The sequence below is a fragment of the Pteropus vampyrus genome, unplaced genomic scaffold (genome assembly GCF_000151845.1).
Source record: "Pteropus vampyrus isolate Shadow unplaced genomic scaffold, Pvam_2.0 Scaffold349, whole genome shotgun sequence".
NCBI classification, from domain to species: domain Eukaryota; kingdom Metazoa; phylum Chordata; class Mammalia; order Chiroptera; family Pteropodidae; genus Pteropus; species Pteropus vampyrus.
This window is the reverse complement of record NW_011889130.1, coordinates 1,197,471-1,218,114: the sequence shown is the minus strand read 5'-3', so window position 1 is coordinate 1,218,114 and position 20,644 is coordinate 1,197,471. Positions and strand designations below refer to the sequence as shown.

The 20,644-nt window shown below is 42.4% G+C and overlaps 1 protein-coding gene across 1 annotated transcript; it reads right to left on the bottom strand.

Annotated features, from left to right (window-relative positions):
* Positions 1–313: 313 nt before the first annotated feature.
* Positions 314–6,274, bottom strand: LOC105304702 (spermatogenesis-associated protein 31E1-like). Its single transcript, XM_011378974.1, has 4 exons — positions 6,131–6,274; positions 6,014–6,035; positions 5,224–5,278; positions 314–4,295 (listed from the first exon to the last, which is right to left on the bottom strand). Exons 1-4 carry the CDS (start codon positions 6,272–6,274, stop codon positions 314–316), a joined length of 4,203 nt encoding a protein of 1,400 aa, XP_011377276.1.
* Between the last annotated feature and the right edge of the window lie 14,370 nt (positions 6,275–20,644).

Genomic DNA, 20,644 nt, shown 5'->3' with positions numbered 1-20,644 from the left:
TGAGCCAGATCCTGGGATGGGATCTTATAGTTTCACTCATCTTTGCAAGACCTGAATGCTTTTGTTTGTTCTCGTAATGATGGTATCATGGAAACAAGATGCAATGAGGGAATGGGGTGAAGGTCAGTATGCCACGCTGTAGTCACCCTCCCTTCATGGTCCTGTCCCTTCTGGAAGCCAAAGCAAGAACTCAGGATAAACAGACCCTGATCCCTTCTCTTCCCTCTGTAGGGCACAGACAGAGACCATCAGCTCTCATGAGAAAAAAACATGTATTTTGGAAAACAATAAGAATAGTGGAAGGAAGAAGCCATTAGCACATAGAAGATGTGCTAACATGAGAGAAAACAGGTTTTCTCTGCATGTTCTGAATTGTTTCTTGGAGAAAAATTTTCTTATCAGGAAGGTTGTGCGCATACTCTGGTTGACCAGAGGAGAGACATTTTTGAAGATAGCCTGTTGGGTAATGGTGAAGGTGGTCTGAGGCCTCTGCTACTCTTGGCCCATGCTGGCAGGGTTTCCCTGGGGACCCTGGCTCCATGGGTGGGAAGGCCCACTTATTGTCCCTGTCTCCAGTCCACTTGCTCTTGTTAGGAGAGTTGTGTCCATTGGGGGTGACTTGGTGATCATAAGCCATTTTTCTCATCACTCTTCTCTGCTCTGGGGAGGAGAGAACTCTGTGGTAGGAAGAACACCCACCTACTGGGGCCTGGAATTGTTTTTTGTGCTGATTTAACTCTGAGGAAGGAAGTCCTTGGTGAAGTCCCAGTTTCTCCACCAGGATCTGTCCAACAGCTGTCACAATATCCTGAGCTTCCATAGGCCTGTTGTCTATAATGAATTTGCTTTTGACTGGTTCACAGCTCTGGGCAATGGCTGATGCGGGCTGGTCTTTTAGAAGGGGATCTTCCAGTTCTTTGACTATATTGGTGTTAAGATACTGCAGAGAGTGCCTCATCCTTTTTCTAGAGTGGTTTTCTAGAAAAACCTGTTCCTTCTCTGGCAGGAGTTTGAGGTATTTGTTCCTAAGTATGTCTTCCATTCCCTTGACCTGGGGAGCATTGCTCATCCCACTGGCTTGGGAGGTCCTCAGTTCTGCCAACCCTTCTTTGTGCTCTCCTGGGTTGGGCTTCCTATTGTACTCTCTCTCATCAATGGGGACAAACATCTTGCTCTGGCTATTATATGGGTCCTTAACTTTTGGTATCCTGGGCTCCTGCTGATTCTGGCTCCTCTGTCCATTCAATATGAGGTCATATGGCACTTGGGTAGCTGGTGTGTCCCCACTGATCTGTTCCCCGTGGTAACTGGACAGTGACATGTGAGAAGCTAAGATGTCTGCAGCAAGGAGCACATCAGTATGAGTGTCTTGGAAGAGCACACTGGTGGCACAGTCTTGGAGGAGCGTGCCAGTGGCATAGTCTTGAAGGAGGACATCAGTGTGACCGTCTTGAAGGAGCATGCCAGTAGCATGGCCTTGAGGCTGGTTATCTGACTCCATCTTCCTTCGGAGCTCAAACTTCCTAGCAATCTTTGTTTTAACATATGACTCTTCTGGATCCTGGGCAACCGACTTTGTAGGAGGTAAATGGCTTTTACTGGGCCCTGGAGACCCTAATCTCCTCAGATCCGTATTAATGGTTTGGGAGTTGGCTGGAACACTGGGTCTTACAATGACTTCCCAAGTAGGAGTCTCCTCAGCTTCCACTGTCTCCTTGGTCTCTTCAGCCTCTGAAGATTTGGACCCTAAGTTCATTTCCATTATTGCTATCTTATGGCAGGGGTGTCCTGAGGCCTGACCTCCTCTCTCCTCCCTTGGCTCATTTCTGGTTACCGCTGAACTTGGACTCGGCTCTTGGTTCCTTTTCTCAACCCCCACGACGGCTCCAATCTGCTGGGTTCTGTACATGAGGCTGAGCGTGAGGGACTGAGAAGGTAGCCTTCCCTTTTGTCTAGTCAGAAGGCCCTGTGTGGGCCCATGGCCATCGCCAGCTGGGGTCTCTTCCAGTACCCTCTGGATTTCCTCACAAGCAGGTGAGGGGGCAAGAAGACGACTTGCTGAGGTGGGAAATGACTCTTTTGTGTTTACTTTCTCTCTCAGAATGGGCTGAGGAGGTTTTCCCAAGACCTTAGTGAACTTGGTTTTTGAGTAGGTCCCGGATACACAGGTGGCTGAGGGGGGCGGGGGGGATTGTGGAAGGGGAAACTGTTGAGCCTCACTTAGCTTCAGATTTATGGACTCAAAGGCCTGGAGGGGTAGGCCCCACCTCTTCCTCACACGAAACCGTATAATGTGTGCTTCCAGCACCTGTCGAATGTGTGGACTGAGGATGGAAATCTCACAGGTGGTGTTTACGCAGCAATCCCGACCCTTCAAAGATGCTTGATTTCTGGTTTCCATGTGAGTGTGACACTTGAGAAAAGCATTGCTGGTGGCAAGCCAGGACCGACGTACACTCACAGGGATCAAACCCTGGTTGATCTGCTCTGACTTCCTAACCAAGTGTGCTTTCAAGATTTCTTCTAGATGTTTCTTACCTGGGCCCCTGGGTAAGCAACTTCCTAAGATGCTCTCTGAGGGCTTCAAGTATCTTTTCAATTCCTTCTTGGAGTTCATTCTCAGAATCTTCATTGGGAAGCTGGCTGAGCCTCTAGAGGGATCTTTCTGGATCCTCCTCATACGTTTCTGTAGACCCCTGCTGAAGTCCTCAGCTAGCTGTAATGTTAACATACCCTTCTTATGGGATCTTCTAGTGTACCTGGACTTTATCTTCTGTGAGTGGTTGCTCTCACCTGTAAATGCAGAGAACTGCAAGGGCCCCTGCTTTTCCTGTGCCTGACACAATCCTGGGGATTGGCCCTGAGCCTGCATCAGTTCCAGAGACCCTTGGATCCTGAAGTGCAGACCATCCAGGTGTTCATCTTTGATGAGCCTCTTTTGAATATGTTGCTTCTCAAGATTAGGGCTGATAAAGTCCCTATGAAGAATGGAATCTGACCTGTGGGAGGCTCCACTGTCCTGGGAAAGGTTGGGAGTGAGTTGGCTGAAGACTTCCTGAGATCTTTTGGCAGCAAAAGGTAAAGCTCTCTTCTTTTTCAGTTGCTTCTGCAACAAAGGCCAATCTAAATGTTGAATTTCAGTTGGGATGAAAGATTGTGCCTTATTCTGGAGTATCTGGCAGGATACCCCAGAGGGCCTTAACTTGGGCAGAGAAGAAGGTAATTGGATTGGGAGGGAGGAGGTGAAATGGGTCTGGGTCTGGATCTGAGCCAGAGGTTGGAGCTGGGACTGGGTCAAATTTCCAGTCAAAGTTTGGGTTTGGGCCCCAGGGAGGGGCAAGGGTGAGGCCTGGGAAAGCCCTGAAGGTGTTCCAGGCTGAACTGGAACTGAAAAGCAGTTAGAGATTCCATTGAATAAAACAAAAGGAACCTGTAGGTGAGAGGAGCTCCTAGGCACCCAGGCAGTAGCCACCAAGGACTCGCTGTGCAGAGAGGGAAGACCCCAGAAGAGTTGGCTGCATTTCTGCTGTATATCGTCCCCCAAGAAATTGGAATGTGAGAGCTGCTGAGGACCGGGCACCTGCTCTGCTTTGTCCTTCATGCCCCAGAAGGATTGAGGGGTTGTGATGTCCTGCTCAGAATCCAGAGATTTCCACATATTCCCCAAAGAGTTCAGGTGGCAGTCTGAGCTCACTTGTTTTGAAAATGACCCACCCTTTTCCTTCTCTTTCCAAATCTTCACTTCTACTCTCTTGGTGATCAGTATCTCCAACAGCTTCTGGACATCGGGGTTGACAAATGAAGGATTAGTAGTCTCTACTTGCCTATCTGTGAGGTCTCCCCAAAATGATGCCTCTTGTGGGTGACAAGACAGGTGCCCTTGCTGGGACTTATGCTGCAATGAGGTGGGGAAGAACAAGGCCTTGGTAGTCGCCCACCACCAGGACAGGCACTTCATGGGACAACTTGAGCCACCAAGGGCTGAGATGGCTGGAATGGGGGATGCCAGAGAAGAGTTACCTGGAGGTGAGCTCTTTGTGACAGTGCCCAGTGGGATTCTACTCAAGTCAGATTGGTCTTTTTGATGTTCTGCTGACAGGGTGGAGGCCAGAGATAGAGGACGCAGGGTCAGAGGAGCTGGAGAAGTTGATGAGGACATGGCAGGAGTAGCATCTTCCACAGGCTCCCCACAGGGCTGGTGAGCTCCCGTAGGCTTTGCTTTGCACACTTTGCCAGAGAGGTCTTGACATGAGCGCTGACGAAAGCTGCTTTTGTCCGAGAGCCTCTTGAGATGGCTGCAGGAGACAAAGGCACAGGCAACATCCAGGAGCAGGTGGGGTTAGGAAGGCAGGATGGGTAGGGCAAGTTGGGCAGGCCAATGGGGGTGGGGACTTGGGGCCCAGAGTCCTCTCTAGTCCCCATGCTGACTTCAGAGTGCTCCTGCTATCCCTTATCCCAGGGTTATAGCCACGCTCCATTCCCATGCCCCTCCCCTCTTTAGAATAGTCCAAGGTGGCCTGCAGCCATGGGATCTCATCATAGGCTCAGGAGAAAGGCAGACACAGGAGAAAAGAGGAAAATTTTTTACCTTTGCAGAAGAGAAATCAGGCTCTGAGCCTCTTCCAGTTCTTGCAGGCAATCTCTGCAAGCTAGAAATCAAGAGACTCGGTCACGTGGTCAAGGCAGGGCCTGGGAGTCTTATAGGAGGCTAGGGCAATGGCCCTTTAGGGAAAATGCCTGAAAGGGAAAACTCTGGAGCTCAAGCATCTGCGTCTAAGGACACATGATTCCTGACAGTGGTGGCAAGGCTCAAGAAGGGTAGAGTGTTGGCATTTACTAAGTGCTTCCACATCCATTACCCACTGCAGACCTTACAACTACTCCATGGGGGGAGGAAAGTCAGAGGGCACCTCACAGAAGGATCTGAGTGAAGGTAAACAACTTGTCTATAGTTGGACCTGGAGGTCTCCCACCCTTATGACAGCCCAAATGCCCCTGCTGGGTGACACCCATTTCCAGGCCTTAGAGGCTTCAAGGCTTTGTTCTGAGCATAGAATCTGGGAAGTATCTGGGTTCTGATCTCCTTTCCAGGAGCCTCCCTGAGGGTTCTGTTTTCTGAGTTTTGGGTGTTGCTGGTGTCCTTGGAGACCTGGAGCTGGGCCCTCAGGGACAAGAGAGGTGGAGGTGAACCTTTGGGAGCGGGGCTGAGGGGCAGAAGCTCACCTTTCAATGTTCTCCTTTTCTTCCTGCTCCTGCGCCACTTCGGCTCCACTGGACACTGAGAGACAAGAAAAAACAAGGGGGCTGGGACTTCATTCTCACTCTCCTCTCTCTAGATGAGCTGCAGATGTTCAATGTGAGTAATATGACTTTCCACTTAACTAATGGGACTCTGTGCTTTTCTCCCTTTATTTTTAAAGTGGATAAAAATATTTCTGTTTTTATTTGAAAAACATAAAGAAGGATTTTCTATATGAGACCCATCAATGATTTCTTCCATCACTGTTCCTCTGCTCAAGAAACACAGACATTCTCAGACCTACAGGCCCCTCTGAGCTCCGTCAGGTAGGACTCTGCTTTCTGAGGCCAGAGCCTCACTCCAGCCTCTGCTCAGAAGTGCTTAGGGGCTCCGCATGACCCTGACAGAGGAGAGGCTTGACCCAGACATCTGCCATGGGAAGGCAGCTGGTGAACCAGTTATGCACAGGGGCCTGTCTACCTGCAGAGATCTAACTCTTACTTAGTATCCATCCAGTCCTTGGCCACTGGTCACTGCATCTAGGACTGTGACCTGGAGCCCTCCGACACACTTGGACTCACAGTCTGAGATCTTTGGATAGAAATCCTCGTGCCCACTCTAACCCCTGCCTGGCCTGGGTTGTTCCTAGGATGATGACGATCTATTATTTCCAAGAATTCTCATCTTAGGAGTCTCTCTAGGTGATTTAGAAAAGGGGAAATATAAATAAGAAAAAAGAAAATCTCTGTTGGGTCTAGGCCAAAAGTTCCTTACCTTCTTGATGTTTCTTTGTTTCCTAGGTGGTGATAAAGATAGTTTATTCTCCAATAAGGGAAATAGCAGGAGGAAGAGCCCCAGTCCACACAAGAGGGCAAGGATGGTATCAGTTACCCAGGGAGCAAAACCAGAGCTCAACCAGGTAGCAATAACACTTTTCAGAAAAGAGAGGTAATTCTCCATCATCTGAATCGCACTGTTGCCATCAAGCAACTGAGCATTGGGAGTGGCTTGTGGACTAGAGGCCCAGACCCGCATCACAGAGCTGTAGTCAGGTCACAAAGGGCTCTTGAGTGAGGGGGAGGTGACAGAGGGGAGCAGGCTGGATCATAGCCCCTCCCTTTATCCATTCAGGCTCCTTCCCTCAACTCTCCTGGACTTTCTAGACCTTTATCAATTTTTTATTCATTCCACCTGGAAGCCAAGTATTACCTGGTTTCTGTTTCTCTTGGAGATCTTGGCTTGAACCCACCAATTTCATAGTCTTTGAAAGTTTGAAGGTCTCAGAAATTTTGGCTATTTCACAGAATACTCTCAGTATCTTTTGTCCTCAATTCCATGTTTTTCACCTCACATTTATTTTTTTTGTGAGAACATTTTTTTACTCTCAGTAAATTTCATTTTTACAATACAGTGTTATCAACTATAGTCACCATGTTATGTTAGATCCTCACATCTTCATCTTTTATCTGAAAGTTTGTGCTCACGAGCCTTTTTCTATTTCTACCAACCTTTTACTCTTTTTATGAATTTATCTTTTTATTTATTTATTTATTTATTTATTTATTTATTTATTTAATTTTTAAGATTCCACATATAAATGACAATACATTGTATTAGTCTTTCTCTGTCTGGCTTATTTCACTTAGCATAATGCCTTTCAGTTTCATCCATGTTGTTGCAAATCTCAACATATTTTTCCCACGTAATAAGTTTTTTACTTTTATCAACCCCGAAGTAAAACTTTATTTTATACTTATTTAATTTTGACAATTTAAGTTGTCATTTTTTAATCAATCTTTACCATCTTCATAACATAAAATTTATACTAATGATTTATTATTTAAGTCACAAAAAATAAGTATAATAAAAATATAAACAATTCAACCTCCAAATGGTATATTTTATATTAGTAGCATTTATACTTCTGGAGTTAGAAAAGCTTCACAAAGACTTATGTAACATAATATACACAGATATGTACACATGCATACACATATATGTACACACATACATATAAGTACACATGCATACACAAACACATTTTGACAGACAGTATTTTCAAATTCAAGAGTTAAGCATATCCTTATTTTCTTTTAATCTTTTATATGTTGTCAACCTTATTTTTCTTACTCTGTCCCAAATAGACAGTCTCCATTCTCCAGAGTTTAGAAACATGTGTGGTACACTCAGAAGCCAGGAATGGGTTAGTTGAACTAAAATTCTGATCTTTGGAGTGGATATTGGGACCAGAGGACCAAGGCCTGGGTTTGAGTCTAGTCTTAAGCAATCTTTTCTGATATCTCTAGTATGTTCTACATTCATTCTCTTTTTGGAAGGATGCCTTGCCTTTCCTTTCCTGCCTCCTGCGGACCTCTGGAACCTCAACTCTTGCCTATACTTTATGGAGAGGGTACTTTGAGTCCTATAGGAAATTCCCTTGTGACATCATTGAATGTCCCTTTTGGCAGGGGGAACTGGGGATTCATTTAAGGAATTGTACTTTTTAATTATCACATGGTTAATTTTTCTTAATACTTGAAATATAGGCCTGAAAAAAATGTATATTCTCTGTTGGTCATAGAGTTTTATATAGCTTAAAGTGGAATGAGAGTGTTTTCATTTATTTGACTAAGCTGTCATGAATGAACAGTTCAGGAACACATCTTCAGCATCTGCTATTACTTTTATCTGACTACAGTCTCTTTACCTGTTATGATATTGTCACTTGCACATGATAGTCCACGATGTGGACAATTAGTGTACCTGGGGAGCATGGAGGGACCCAATCTGGATAACTAGGATTGATGAGAAGTAAGGTGGTTCCCAATTTCTGCATCACTTGCAGGAGAATTATGACTGAGATATAGGACTCATCTTGACTGAGAAAAACAAGCTTGGGTGTGCAAGAAATCACTTTTCAATATGACTCTGTGAGATAATAAAATATATATATTGGTCTCTATCCCCAGTTACTGGCACAGAAACCTTTGTAATTTCCTAAGTAATAAAAGCATTAGGAGCATCTTTTACTTTAATATTTGGGTTTTGACCCAGATTTATGACACAGGCTCCTGAAACCCTTGGAATTTCCTGGATGATAGGAGTGTCTTTTGTTTTAATTGGATGGGCTTCTGGATGGCTCCTGGATGGGGGCTAGTCACCAGAAAGACCAAGCCATGATAGAAACTTGGATAATTTAGTTCTGTACCCCATCCTCCTGAGAAGGGAAATGCTGAAAATAGAGTTAATGGTCCATCATGTCTTCATGACAAAGCCTTCATAAAAATCCCCAAAGGACAAGGTTTCAGGAGCTTCCAGGTTAGTAAACACATCCACCTGCCAGGAGATAGAAGCTCCTGCACTTAGGACCTTACCAGACCTACTCAATGTATCTCTCATCTGTATACTCATCTGTATCCTTTGCCATATCCATTAATTAATGTAAGTAAGTGTTTTCATGGATTGTATGAACTGCTCTAGCAAGTTAATGGAACCTGAAGAGAGGGTCATGGGAAACTTGGATTTGTAGCCAAGTTGGAGAGAAATTGTGGGTAATCTGGGGACCTACTATTGGCGACTGGCACCTGAAGTGAGACAGGAGCAGTATTTTGAGGCTGAGCCCTTAACCTGTGGGATCTGATGCTATCTCCTGGCAGATAGTGTCAGAGTTGAATTTAATCATAGAACAGCCAGTTGGCGTTGTAAATTTCTTGGTGTGGGAAAAACATCTCACATGTTTGGTGACCAGAAGTGTCAGAAGTGAAGTGTTCTGTATAAAAGTAAAGGAGAAACACAGAGGAGGAGGAGGATTGGGTTTTTCCCTTTTCAGGAGAGAAAGATTAGGTTTTTCTAACACAGACTCCCATCAGGTCTGTCAGACTCCCATGGCTATGTCAGTGGGTGAGCTCTGTGTGAGAGAACAGGAATTGTGGAGCAGAGGGAGCTGGCCACATTAGCTCCACATTTAGGTCAAGGATTTGTTCTGGGACCTGTGCCTCTTCAAAACCTGTGCTTTTTTTTTGGATAAACAAGGGGATCATATGATTCTGGTGGGGTTCTCTGAGACACTGGTTTTCTGTGTGCATGTTTTCATCAATATATATATATATCTTCTTCACAGACTTTACTTTGCTGATACAAGTCTTAACTGCTTTCCATCCAACTGCTCATCTTATTACAAAGACTGAGAGTCATCCTTGTGTTAACCCCTCCTCCATGGCTGCTGCAGATGAAATGAACCTGAGGTGCCTCTTAACCACCACACTTCCCCATAGATCCCTGGTGACTGCTGCAGGCTCTGAAAACCTCTTTGAAAGAATTCTGCATCTGATCCTAGATTGGCAGACCTGGATGCCTCCTTTTGGTTCCCTCTTGTCAGTCCAGATTTTCTACAGTTAATTGCTAATCCTCATAAGGCCTATGAAACCCTTCTTCCTGCATTTAACAGGCCCCTGGTCTGTTAAATGGCATCTCTATGGTCTTAGAAATTTTCCTGGGTTCTGGTGTGGACTTGAGTCACAGCTTTGCTCTCCTGCACATTTCCATTGCTGAAAAGGAGAAGAAAGAAAAATGGACTTGGAAAAGAAGAGTTAATTTCTATTTGGCAATATAGTTGTGTGTGTGTGTGTGTGTGTGTGTGTGTGTGTTTGTGTTCTTTGATTATCCTTTAGTATATAAAACAAAGAAATATACCCACATAGACATTTCACATTATGACATATAAGTTTCTGCAAATAACCCTCACATTGCATACACAAGAAATTCATACAACTTCAGTAGCACAGCTTCTCTGGAGTAAATGAGTGTCTCATGAGAGACCCTGAGTTAAATTTCATAGTGCACTTTGATTGTCAGCCTTTGTGAACCCCATGCCCATCTTCCTTTTCTAATTTCTGTGGAAGGAAGTTAAATACAGGAACATGGCCTGCTAGGACAGTGCTGGGAGCATGAAATCGGTGGACAAAAAGGAGCCATTACCATGTGTGGCTCCTTTGGACTTAATGATCTAAAAATCCACTGGAAGAGCAGAGGCATAATTTCATGAATACAAATGAATGATTCTATGAACCCTTCGGGCACATGTAAGTGCTTAAATGTGCCCACATTACTACACGATTATACATATAGACACTTGTAGCTTATGAAAAAATAATCTTTTACTTAATAAAAAGTTAATATTGGTTATACCAAAAGCAATCTGGTATAAGCTCTTATTACCCTAAGCTGGTAAATTTACTTCCAATTTATGCATATTTTTGATCACAGAATAATTTGCTGCATAGTTAACTCTCTATTAGTCACCAAAATCATGTTTAATGTCTTTCTTGACAGATAAAACAACTTTATACATAATCCGTCAAACAGAGATCTTTTTCTGGAGCTGGGACTGAAATTCAAGTCTGATACTTTATTGCCTCATCATCAAATGATATAGGGACAGATTAAGAAACACATAGAAGCATATCAAGAAAGATGGTAGGCATACTGGGAAGTTATTTTAATTTATATTTAAAAACACATAGTACTTATGAAGTACCAGGCATGGTTCTAAATATTTAAAAATTACTGACCATTTAATAGTTAATAGTTCAAGTGTGGCATAAATAGTGTATCTCTGTGAGACATGAAGCAAAAGGCAGCAACGCATGCATGTCCAAGCAGAAAGTTCCTTAAGTGTAATTCAAAGTCCAGTTCTATAAAAACTTTTAAGAGAATTTCAGAGAACCACGTAAAGTAAATTTTCCCACACACATCATTCCACTTCTTTTAAACTACTTCTTAGCATTTGGTTGGCAGCTAAATTGTTTATGGATATGTCTGACTTTTCCCCTAGATAGCACATTTTTGGAGGGCAGGAACTATATTGGACAGGCTCAAGCAACATGGAAGAACTTTGAAATTCTATGGGCCTAGATCTACCTCTTCCAGACAAAGCCTAGGTACAGTTTGGGCCAGGTGAATTGTCCAAGGTCATATGTTTAGTTTGTAGCTGAGGTAGGCCTACCACATAGTCCCTTGACTCTGAGGTTTTCATTCTTTATATCACACACAGCTCAATCCAATTTTGACCTGATTGTTCTTATGTAATATGGATGGCCTTCCAGTAAGCTAACAAGTAGATATTGGGCACTAAAATATGCTTAGCATAGCAACATGGGACTATGAAGGAAATAAGGGAAAACTAAAAAAAAAAACCATATGTTTATTAATATTCTTCAAATATAGATTTTTAGTTGTCATCCTTACAATAAAATACTGTATGGAAGAAATATTCTATCTTTCCTCATTTACAAACTGTAAACGATATGGATTATCATTGGATTTGAAAACGATGTAGGTGTTCACTTTAGTATCACAAATTTTTATCTTCACTGTGCTGTATTTTACTTGGTGCATCTATGTTCAGGAAGGAGATTGTGGCTTTTCTTAAAATGGAAAGTTCCCAGTCTCATTAATAGCTAGGCCATGACCCACCACAGTCTTCCAGTGTGTTCTTTTCTCTGGTTTCAGCATTTTCTGCTTTGAAGTGCAATGCTGATGCTTGGATTGTAAAGCATGGTAATTTCCAGCAAGGTGGAATGAAAGAAGATGAGAGAAATCCATCACTGCTACCAAAAAAAAAAGAAATGAAAAATAATAGACACAAAAATCATTACAGAGAGTATATTTTATAAAGGCAAGGTTGTTTTCATATTTAAAAAATACCCAATCATTATTACACATCACATTAATAGAATAAAGGAGAAATACCAATGATCATCTTAATAGATAAAAAGAAATTGGTACAATTCAATATCTTAAATGACTTATTTTCCTGTTGTGTCATATTCTTGATAATCCTAATTTGGTTTACTTATATTTAACAAACTCCAAAACCTAATCCTGTTCAGTGTTTGTTCTAGGCTTACCATTCCATTTATTATGAAGCCCATAGCCCTCTTTTTAAAGACAACCCATAGTAGATTCCCTGCAGATTCTAGTGAGGACTACATATAAACCACTATTTTCTGGGTAAGGGTTTAAGAAAATTTGTCCCCAATTCAGGGCATTACCAAGAATGCCAGCTGTCATTTTTTCTTTCAGATACAGCATGAGACCTTATGTTTCTGCTTAGTAAAGCAGAAACTGAAGTAATAGCACTCTGGTAGCCTGTAGCTGCTCAGAGAAAGAGTCAGCTCTCCTGACTGCCTGGCAGGCTCATCCCACAGGTTGGGAGTTGCATACAAAGAAGCTGCCTTGGGGATTCAAAGACCAGTGGGGAGCTCTTCCTCCAAAAAAGGATGTTAGAGTAAGACTATAGACTGATTGGTGAGTCTTGGTTTCAGGTTGTCTTGCACAAGAGTTCTGGAATGGTCAGGCCCTCACAGTCAGCTTCTTGGCTCAGACATTTTATTGCTTCCTTTTCCAATTCTAGTGATTCTGGTATCATCATTTAGTGTTGTGTTAATATTCAATTGAAAAAAAATAAGTTCTCTGGTTTTTTTTGACAAATAATTTGAGTCCTCAGCGAGCAAGGTTTTCTTATTAATTCAAGTGATTGACAGGTTATCCAGTTCATTCAGGTCATATGCTCCATAGGTATGAATATCTTTCTAATTAACATTTTCTGGAGAATAAGATAAAAAAGACTTTTCAAAGCTTAAATGTCATTGGTCTCATTGGAATACATTTTTACGATTTTTTATCATAGAAGATGGTGCATTCCATAATACTCAGCATCTATCAGGCACATTAGATACTAGGTTTTTCTTCAGGTAATTTCTCAAATCTATGATACAGTGTTAGGTTTATTCTCTCTGACCTGTTTCAATCTTTCAACCTCTTTGTGTCCTTAATGCATGTTGCTTTTTTCCCTAGGATCCTGGGAGGTGTGCTCACTTGAAAAATTTTTATTTTTCATTGCCATTGATATTTGCTGTCCTCTCATGAGAGCTGATTGATGGGGAATGAGGGGTGCCTGAACATTTTCCCTGCTTCTTGTCTACATTTTATGGAAGTAACGTAAGCTTTCTGTTTCACATAATTTGCTATGTTCTCCACTGAGGACAGAGCAAGGACAGAGCATATGCTGTAAGGCAAAAGAACATGTGTTGGTTGAGTGGATGTAAAACAGGCCAAGAACTGTGGTCCTCAGGTGTGTGATAGATTCTGTCTAGTGTTGGACAGATGGAAATGATGCGAAGAGAGAGAATGGAAATGACGCTAAGAAATAATCTATTTTTATTTTCTTTAATGGAACCAGCCTGGATCAAAAGACTTCAAAACTTATTGAACCAGGGAGTCAGAAATTATATTGCAATTATATATCCATTATTTTCATGTGAACCTTTGGATCATGTTTTACAGAGATTTTTGTGAGATATCTTTATGTCTTTTCTCAAACCAACCAGAGAACTGAGGTTATAGGATAAACAACGAATGAACTCTAGAGAGTGACAAACACACCTAGAGGGAAACAGGAACTAGGCATTTGTTTAGAAGACACAGATTGAGTAAATTGTAAGCCCAAACAAAGATTAAATTAGAAAATTTGATCAACAGAACAAACAACCAAGTTCTGGATTATAACTCAAAGAATAAAAAAAGGTCCATGAATCCATACTAATATAAAAAATTGACCATAAAAATAAATTACAGAAAATTTACAAATAATGTATATAAGTATGTAGATATTCCTGTCTCTGAGAGGTGGAATCTAATTCCCCTCCCTTTGAGTGTGTACTGAATTGAGTAATTGGCTTCTGACTAATAGGATTTGAGAGAGAAATAGTAACTTTATGGTAAGAAACTTGGCAACTACCACCTAAGCTGAGTGATAAAGCTAACATCCTTGATAATGTCATGTTGACATCATGTACCCCTGATATACATAAAAAGGCATGCACCTCTGTTCTACACTTCCACTAAACCATAACCGCAATCTACTCATGAGAAAATATCAGGAAAAACCCAAATGAGAAAACTTTGAAACTGAAAAAGTCATGAAAAACAGGAAAAACCCAAGAAACTATCACAGATTTGGGATAGCTAAACTGTTATACGACTAAACACAATGTGTTATTTTTATTTGATTTGGGAACAGAGAAAGGACATTAATGGAAAAACTGGTGAAATCAGAATAAAGTATGTAGTTTAGTTAATAGCATAGTACCAAAGTTGATTTCTTACATCTGTATTAACAGATATACCATGGTTATAGAAGATGTTAAGATCATGGGAAAAAACTTCCAGAAATCATCACTTCTATCTTTACAATAAGAAAAATCTGAACAAATTGGAAATTAACAACTTTTATTGGACTCCATCAGAGAACTAATGTTGCAAGGCTAACTGCCACCCTGAAATTTGGAGAGATAGGCACATCCAGAGAGATACAGGAACTGAGTTCTGCTTACCTATAGCTCCAGTAAGAAGACTTAAATGATAATTTTGACAAATTTCTGGAGGCTGAGTATGACCCGTTGAGAATGAGGACATCCTGGGGGCCACAGTCTTATGAGCTTTCCTTCCACAGGTTCTTGTGGTGATGATGGAGAAAGGTGCCTTGGTGGCTCTGGAGTAGGATGGGGAGAGGGAGTGACTGTGGGGGAATATAAAACCGTTTTGAAACATGCCCAGAGCTTTTAATATAACAGAAGGATACTCTGAAGGACTTGGGCAGAGTGAAATTCTGAAATTTTATCCAAGCTAGAGGAAATAAATTCTCCCCCACTTCATCCCCCTGCATCCTTTTCTCATGTGAGAGGTGAGTGAGAGGAACATATCAACAGGGGACAGGGCTTCAAGGAGTAGATTGGAAATTCTGCAGCCAAGGAAAAAAATAGGAGCAGGGGAGAGAGGCATATCCCTAGAGGAGAGTCAGAAACACTTATGAAGGCCACAGCCCCAAACATAGTCCCATTAAAGACTGAGACTTCCTGAAAGATTACAGAATGCTTTCTTTCCCCACACACTTCACCATCACATCAACAGTTTTCCAGTATAGTAAAAGTGGGTCACAGACCAAAGACCTGCAAGACACATACTCTCTGAGTAGGAGTACTTAGGGAAACTCCAAAGTCAGGAGGAGAGACAAACAAGAACACTAGAGATATTTGAAGCCTCTGGCCATTACATTGCCACAAACATTAAGCAGGGCCCTACTGATAAAGATTAGAAAGTTGAATCTACTTAAAAGAGGAACTTCCAAAAAGGAATAAATGAAGGTAAAATGAAATCCTTTAGTTTTCTGATTCTTTTTCTTACAATATATTTTTCCAGCTTTATTGAAATATAATAGACAACTAGTTGCTTGTATTTACATTGTACAATTCAATGAGTTTTTTTTTTTTCAGTTAGAGTTGGCATACAATAATATACCTGTTTCAGTTGTATAGGATAGTGATCGGAGATCCACATAACATGCAAAGTGATCACTCCACTAAATTTAGTGCCCTTCTTCCCCCTTACATATTTATCAAAACATTATTAACCATCGTCCCCATGCTGTACTCTACATCTCCACGTCTAATCCATTTGTACCTCTTAATCCCTTTGCCTTTTTTTGCTGTCCCCCAACCTCGTCCCATTTAGTAGCCCTAAAAATATTCTCTGTATCTATGAGTTTATTTACACTTTTGTTGTTGTTGTTGTTTTTGCTTTTTAGATTCCGCATATATGTGAAATCATGTGATATTTACCTCTCTATCTAACCCAATTCATTCAGCACAATACCCTCGAGATCCATCAGAGCAATATCTTTTTTCATTCCCTTCCTTTTAGTCTATGTGTATCTTTTAATCTGAAGCGAGTCTCTTGTAGGCAGAATATGTAGGGGTCTTGTAGCACTTAATTGGTTGTAGCACTTAATTCTTTTCCATTTGAGGTACTTGTTGATAGGAATGTAGTTATTACCATTCTTTATTCCTGTTTTTGATACTTTTGATGTTTTCTCTTCTTAAAGAAGTCCCTCCAACATTTCCTGTAATACTGACTTGGTGTTGATAAATTCCTTTAGCTCATTTTTGTCTGGGAAGCTCTTTACCTGTCCTTTGACTCTAAATGATAGCTTGCTGGATAAAATATACTTGGTTGTAGATCCTAGGTTTTCATCACATTGAACATTTTGTGCCAAGCCCTTCTGACCTGCATAGTTTCTTTTGAAAAATCAGCTCCCCGTTTTATGGGTGCTCCCTTGTAGGTAATGAACTGCTTTTCTTGTGCTGCTTTTAAGATTCTATGTATTTAACCCTCAGCATTTTAATTATGGTGTGTCTTTGTGTGGGCCTCTTTGGGTTCTTGTTTTTTGAGACACTCTGAGCTTAATGGGATTGTATGTTTACTTCCTTCACCAGGTGAGGAAAGTTTTCCATTATTATTTCTTCAAAAAGCTCTTCAACATCTTGTTCTCCTTCCAGTACCCTTATGAGATGGATATTTTTACATTTAACTGTGTCCCATACGCTCCTTAAATTATCATAGCCTTGGCTTCTTTTTTCTTGCCATTCTGATTGAATGTCCTTGGCTTCCCCATCCTCTTTATAGGTCATTCAATCCTCTTCTTTATTCATTGTTTACTCCATTTAATATACTTTTAATCTCAGATAATGTGTTATTCATTTCTGACTGGTTCTCTTTTATAATTTCCTTTCCATGTTTATATATATATATATATATGTGAGTTGGAGGAGGTGGAGTTTCAGGGATTCCTGTGGGAAGAGCGATCTCTGTTATACAGTTTGATGACATCTCAGCTATGGCAGCACTGAGTCTGCACACTAGGAGCAGGGAGGGCTCAACAGAGCAACAATGGATACCACCTGCACTTCTGTACAGAGTGAGCCTTGCTTCTGGCCTTCACCCCCACAACTCAGTGTCCCCTTATCTGTCCCTGGTGCCCCTGGAGCAGCTGATCCAGTGCTGGTGCTCAGAGCGAGCAAGTCCGTTACTGCAAAAGTCTACTTGTGGACTCGGCCCTCTTAAGAGGCATCTGCAGCTGCCGGCTGCCGCACTATGGCCTCTGTCCCACTCGCCGCTCTGGACCATGCAGCCTCATGTCCTCACCCTGTCCTACCATCTCCCATTGCAGGGTGATTTCTTATTTCTCTTCCTAGTTGTATGGCTTGTTCCTCTAGATCCCAGGTGATTTTCCTTGCTGTTTGCTGCTTGTTTCTGTCACAACTTTGATTTGGTCACATGAGGGATGAACAGAGCCTCTTTCATTTACATCATTTTTTTCTTTCCAGTTATCTAATTCTTAATTAGTCTAAAAGGTAACTGTTTAAAGTGACAATAGCAACAATGTGTTATGTAGTTATAGCTCATGGATAAGTGAAATGAATGATAGCAATGCCATAGGGACAGGAGGAAAAAATTGGGAACACTGTTGTAAGGTCCATGCACACTGAAAGGGTGTAGAGTTATTTAAAGGTAGATTTAGATAATTTAAAAATGCATATTTTAAACTCTAAGGAAACCACAAAAATATAAAATATAAGGACAGAAGTGTTAAAAAACAAAATTCAACTGAGTAAATTTGAAGCTCTCATTGGCTTTATTAAACAATTCATGAACCAGGTAGAATCTTATATAGCAACTAGAAGGGCACTCTGTAGAATTGTGTGAAATGAAAGGTTTTTACAGGAAGAAGGGTAGGGCAAGAAAACTATTATTGAAAGAAAAGGAAGAATAATTTTTGGGCTGGGACATCTTTTTAGGAGGAATAAACTGGGAAGGGATTTTATCAAGTGGTTTGCTCTTTCTTTCTATAGGGGATGGAGATGGCCTATGTGATAGATTACCTTACTGGTGCTGCCAGAAATGAAAAGGAGAAAAATTAATATAAAGTATTATAACAAATAAAGAGACTGCCATCTCTCTGTACCATGTAAAAATTAGAACAGCCATCACTAGGAGTCACCTGAGGTCTGGCTGAACAGAAGTCTTACCACTAGTCAGATTTGAGGTCATCTCAAGACTGATAGGAGGGGCAGAGATGTGAAACAAGCTGGTCCCACAACTGCTGGTGGCGATTGAGAATCGGGAGGGTTATCTTGGCTGCAGAGGCGTCCTTGAAGGAGCAAGAGGTTCCAGTCCCACACTGGGCGCCCCATATCAGGGTTTCAGTGCCGGGAAAAAAAGTCCCTACAATCTCTGACTGTGAAAACCAGTGGGGATTATGGTGGAGTGAGAGAGAGGCCTGCAGATGTCCATGTTACAGGGCCTGTACATGGGTGGACTTGCTGAGTGATAGACTGTGGGCCCCAGGCCCAGCTAGTCCCAGGTCTGGGAGTGATCCAGACTCATGGCTTAGGAATAAGACCTTGGTTTTAGAATGTTACATTAGTGTAGTAGGGCACCTGAGCCTAATATATGTAAGCATGATTCAGCTTATTGTATCATGCATGTGTAGCAGAATGCCACTATTGTTCTCTGACATATAAAAATCCCATGTGGTCCCCTAGAGAGCAGAAGAAGAGCAGGAGCAGAAGCGTGTTCCCTGCGATAGAACTGCACTCCCCACAATAGAAGTGCACTCCCTGCAATAAAGTCGTTGCCTGCCATTTCATTCTCATGTCAGCCCCTTGTGCATTCTTTCAACTGGGCATCTCATCACTGAAACCTTCCCTTCTCCATCAGCTTGGCACTGACACATGGTGTAGCTGGCAGGATGAGCTGAGTATGGCCCCCAATGTTCCAGATGGTCCCCGGGTGGAGGAGACCTGGGTGGAGGACATGTGGTCCCCCACCTCCCAGTGGTATCCCATGGCCGTATATCTGGTTATGTGGATGCCCCCGGAGGATTGGGATGGAGCGAAGCCACATTTGGAAGATGTCTGGAAAGCGCTGAAGATGGTGGAGTCGAATGTCCTGACTGCTTACTGGGAAGCAGCAGGTTGGGTGGCCAAATGTTCCTGGTGGTGCCGCGGCAAACCAGCCTGGAAGTTCAGAATCAGACTCACAGGGTGCAGCAGCTACGATGCCAGAAAGAAGTGCTGCAAAGGTGGCTGGTGGCAGCGGAATGGATTCTGCATGGTTCTATGGGTTGCTGCCATTGTCCAGGTCTGTGAGCCCACCAGCAATACCTGGGCAGGTGCTGTTGATGACATGGCAGCAGGTTGAAGTGGAACAGCCATTGGCCCTGGGGGCGGGGAAAGCTGGTGGCATCCCTTCACCCCCAGGCAAAAGAGCATATCACCTTGATCCAATTTCCCCCATTGAACTCTAGGACCTGGTGAAACAGGTAGGGCAGAGAGCTGGGGAGATGGTTCTGGAGTGGCTGCTACGGTGGATGATGGGGCCTAAGGGACTGAATTTTTTCCAGAAGAGATGGCTCTGCTGGCCTCCGTAATGGTGATACCATCCCTCAGGCAGCGCCTCCAGAATGTGGTGCATACAGCATGGGGTGCAGACAAATACTCCTTGAATAATTGACTCATGTCCGCTGCACGGATAGTGTGGGCTGACCTGGGGGAGCTGTCAGAAACAGTGAGCAAATGGACCACGTACTTAGATCTGGTCCAGATAATTTGGGAAATGGGCCCGTGACGGATGATGTTTCGCTCCCAGTATATAAGCTCTGATGAAGAGGTATTTACAACCTTTATGAAGAACTTGATTTTGACTTCTGGCCCAGCCAGTACTTTTGGCACCATGGCGGCACTGCTGGCCCCTTATGTGGATAGGTGGATCTGTGGAGAGCGGGTTGTAAGCTGACAAGTTCTTTGCAACCTGCGAGGGCAACCAAGGGTTATCTCGCCTCAGCAAACTCCTTCTGAGCCAAATGTAGCCACAGGCAGGCAAATAGGCTGAAGGCCATGAGAAGATATGACTTGAGAAAAGTAGAAGAAACAGTATTGTTATGACTAAGGGAAACTGCTTATGCCAACTAGTATGTTCTTGTATAAAAGCAGCTTGCAAAAATAAAACTGAATCATTGACCACCATCAGTGGGCAGTGAACCACCTGATCCTTGCTTTCTGTCTTCTCTCTTTTCTCATCTCCCATCATTCCCACTCAGGTTTATTTTCCAGGGCCACACTGGACGTGGCAGGTGGTGCCTGAACAAGGACCCTGAGGAAGAGAAAACTTGTACATAAGGTCGGGTGAGGAGACGCTTCCTCGGAAAAGTGCACACAAAGAATAAAGGAGGAGGGAGAATGCAGAGAACAACCTGGTAAAATTCAAGAAAACACGCGTGTTAAGTAGATTTAAGGCATTAAGGAAAATTAAGGAATAGGCTGTCAAAATTAAGAGTAAAATATGGAGCAACTAGGGTCAAAAGACCATAATATTTATGTATAGATGCTTAAAACTATGCTTAGGACTAGGGGATGTAATGTGCGTACTCACCAGATTCAGCAATTTTAGATTTTGTGCAAGAAATTTGTCCTTGGTTCCCAGAGAAGGGAACTGTAAATAGTCAGA

Bases quoted from the DNA above. Each gene is read 5' to 3' on its own strand.
- LOC105304702 (XM_011378974.1), bottom strand. From the start codon at position 6,274: ATGCGGGTCTGGGCCTCTAGTCCACAAGCCACTCCCAATGCTCAGTTG. The intron at 6,036-6,130 runs GTAACTGATACC...ATCACCACCTAG, and splicing joins GCTCTGGTTTTGCTCCCTGG to GAAACAAAGAAACATCAAGA. The intron at 4,296-5,223 runs GTGAGCTTCTGC...TGTCTCCTGCAG, and splicing joins GAAAAGGAGAACATTGAAAG to CCATCTCAAGAGGCTCTCGG.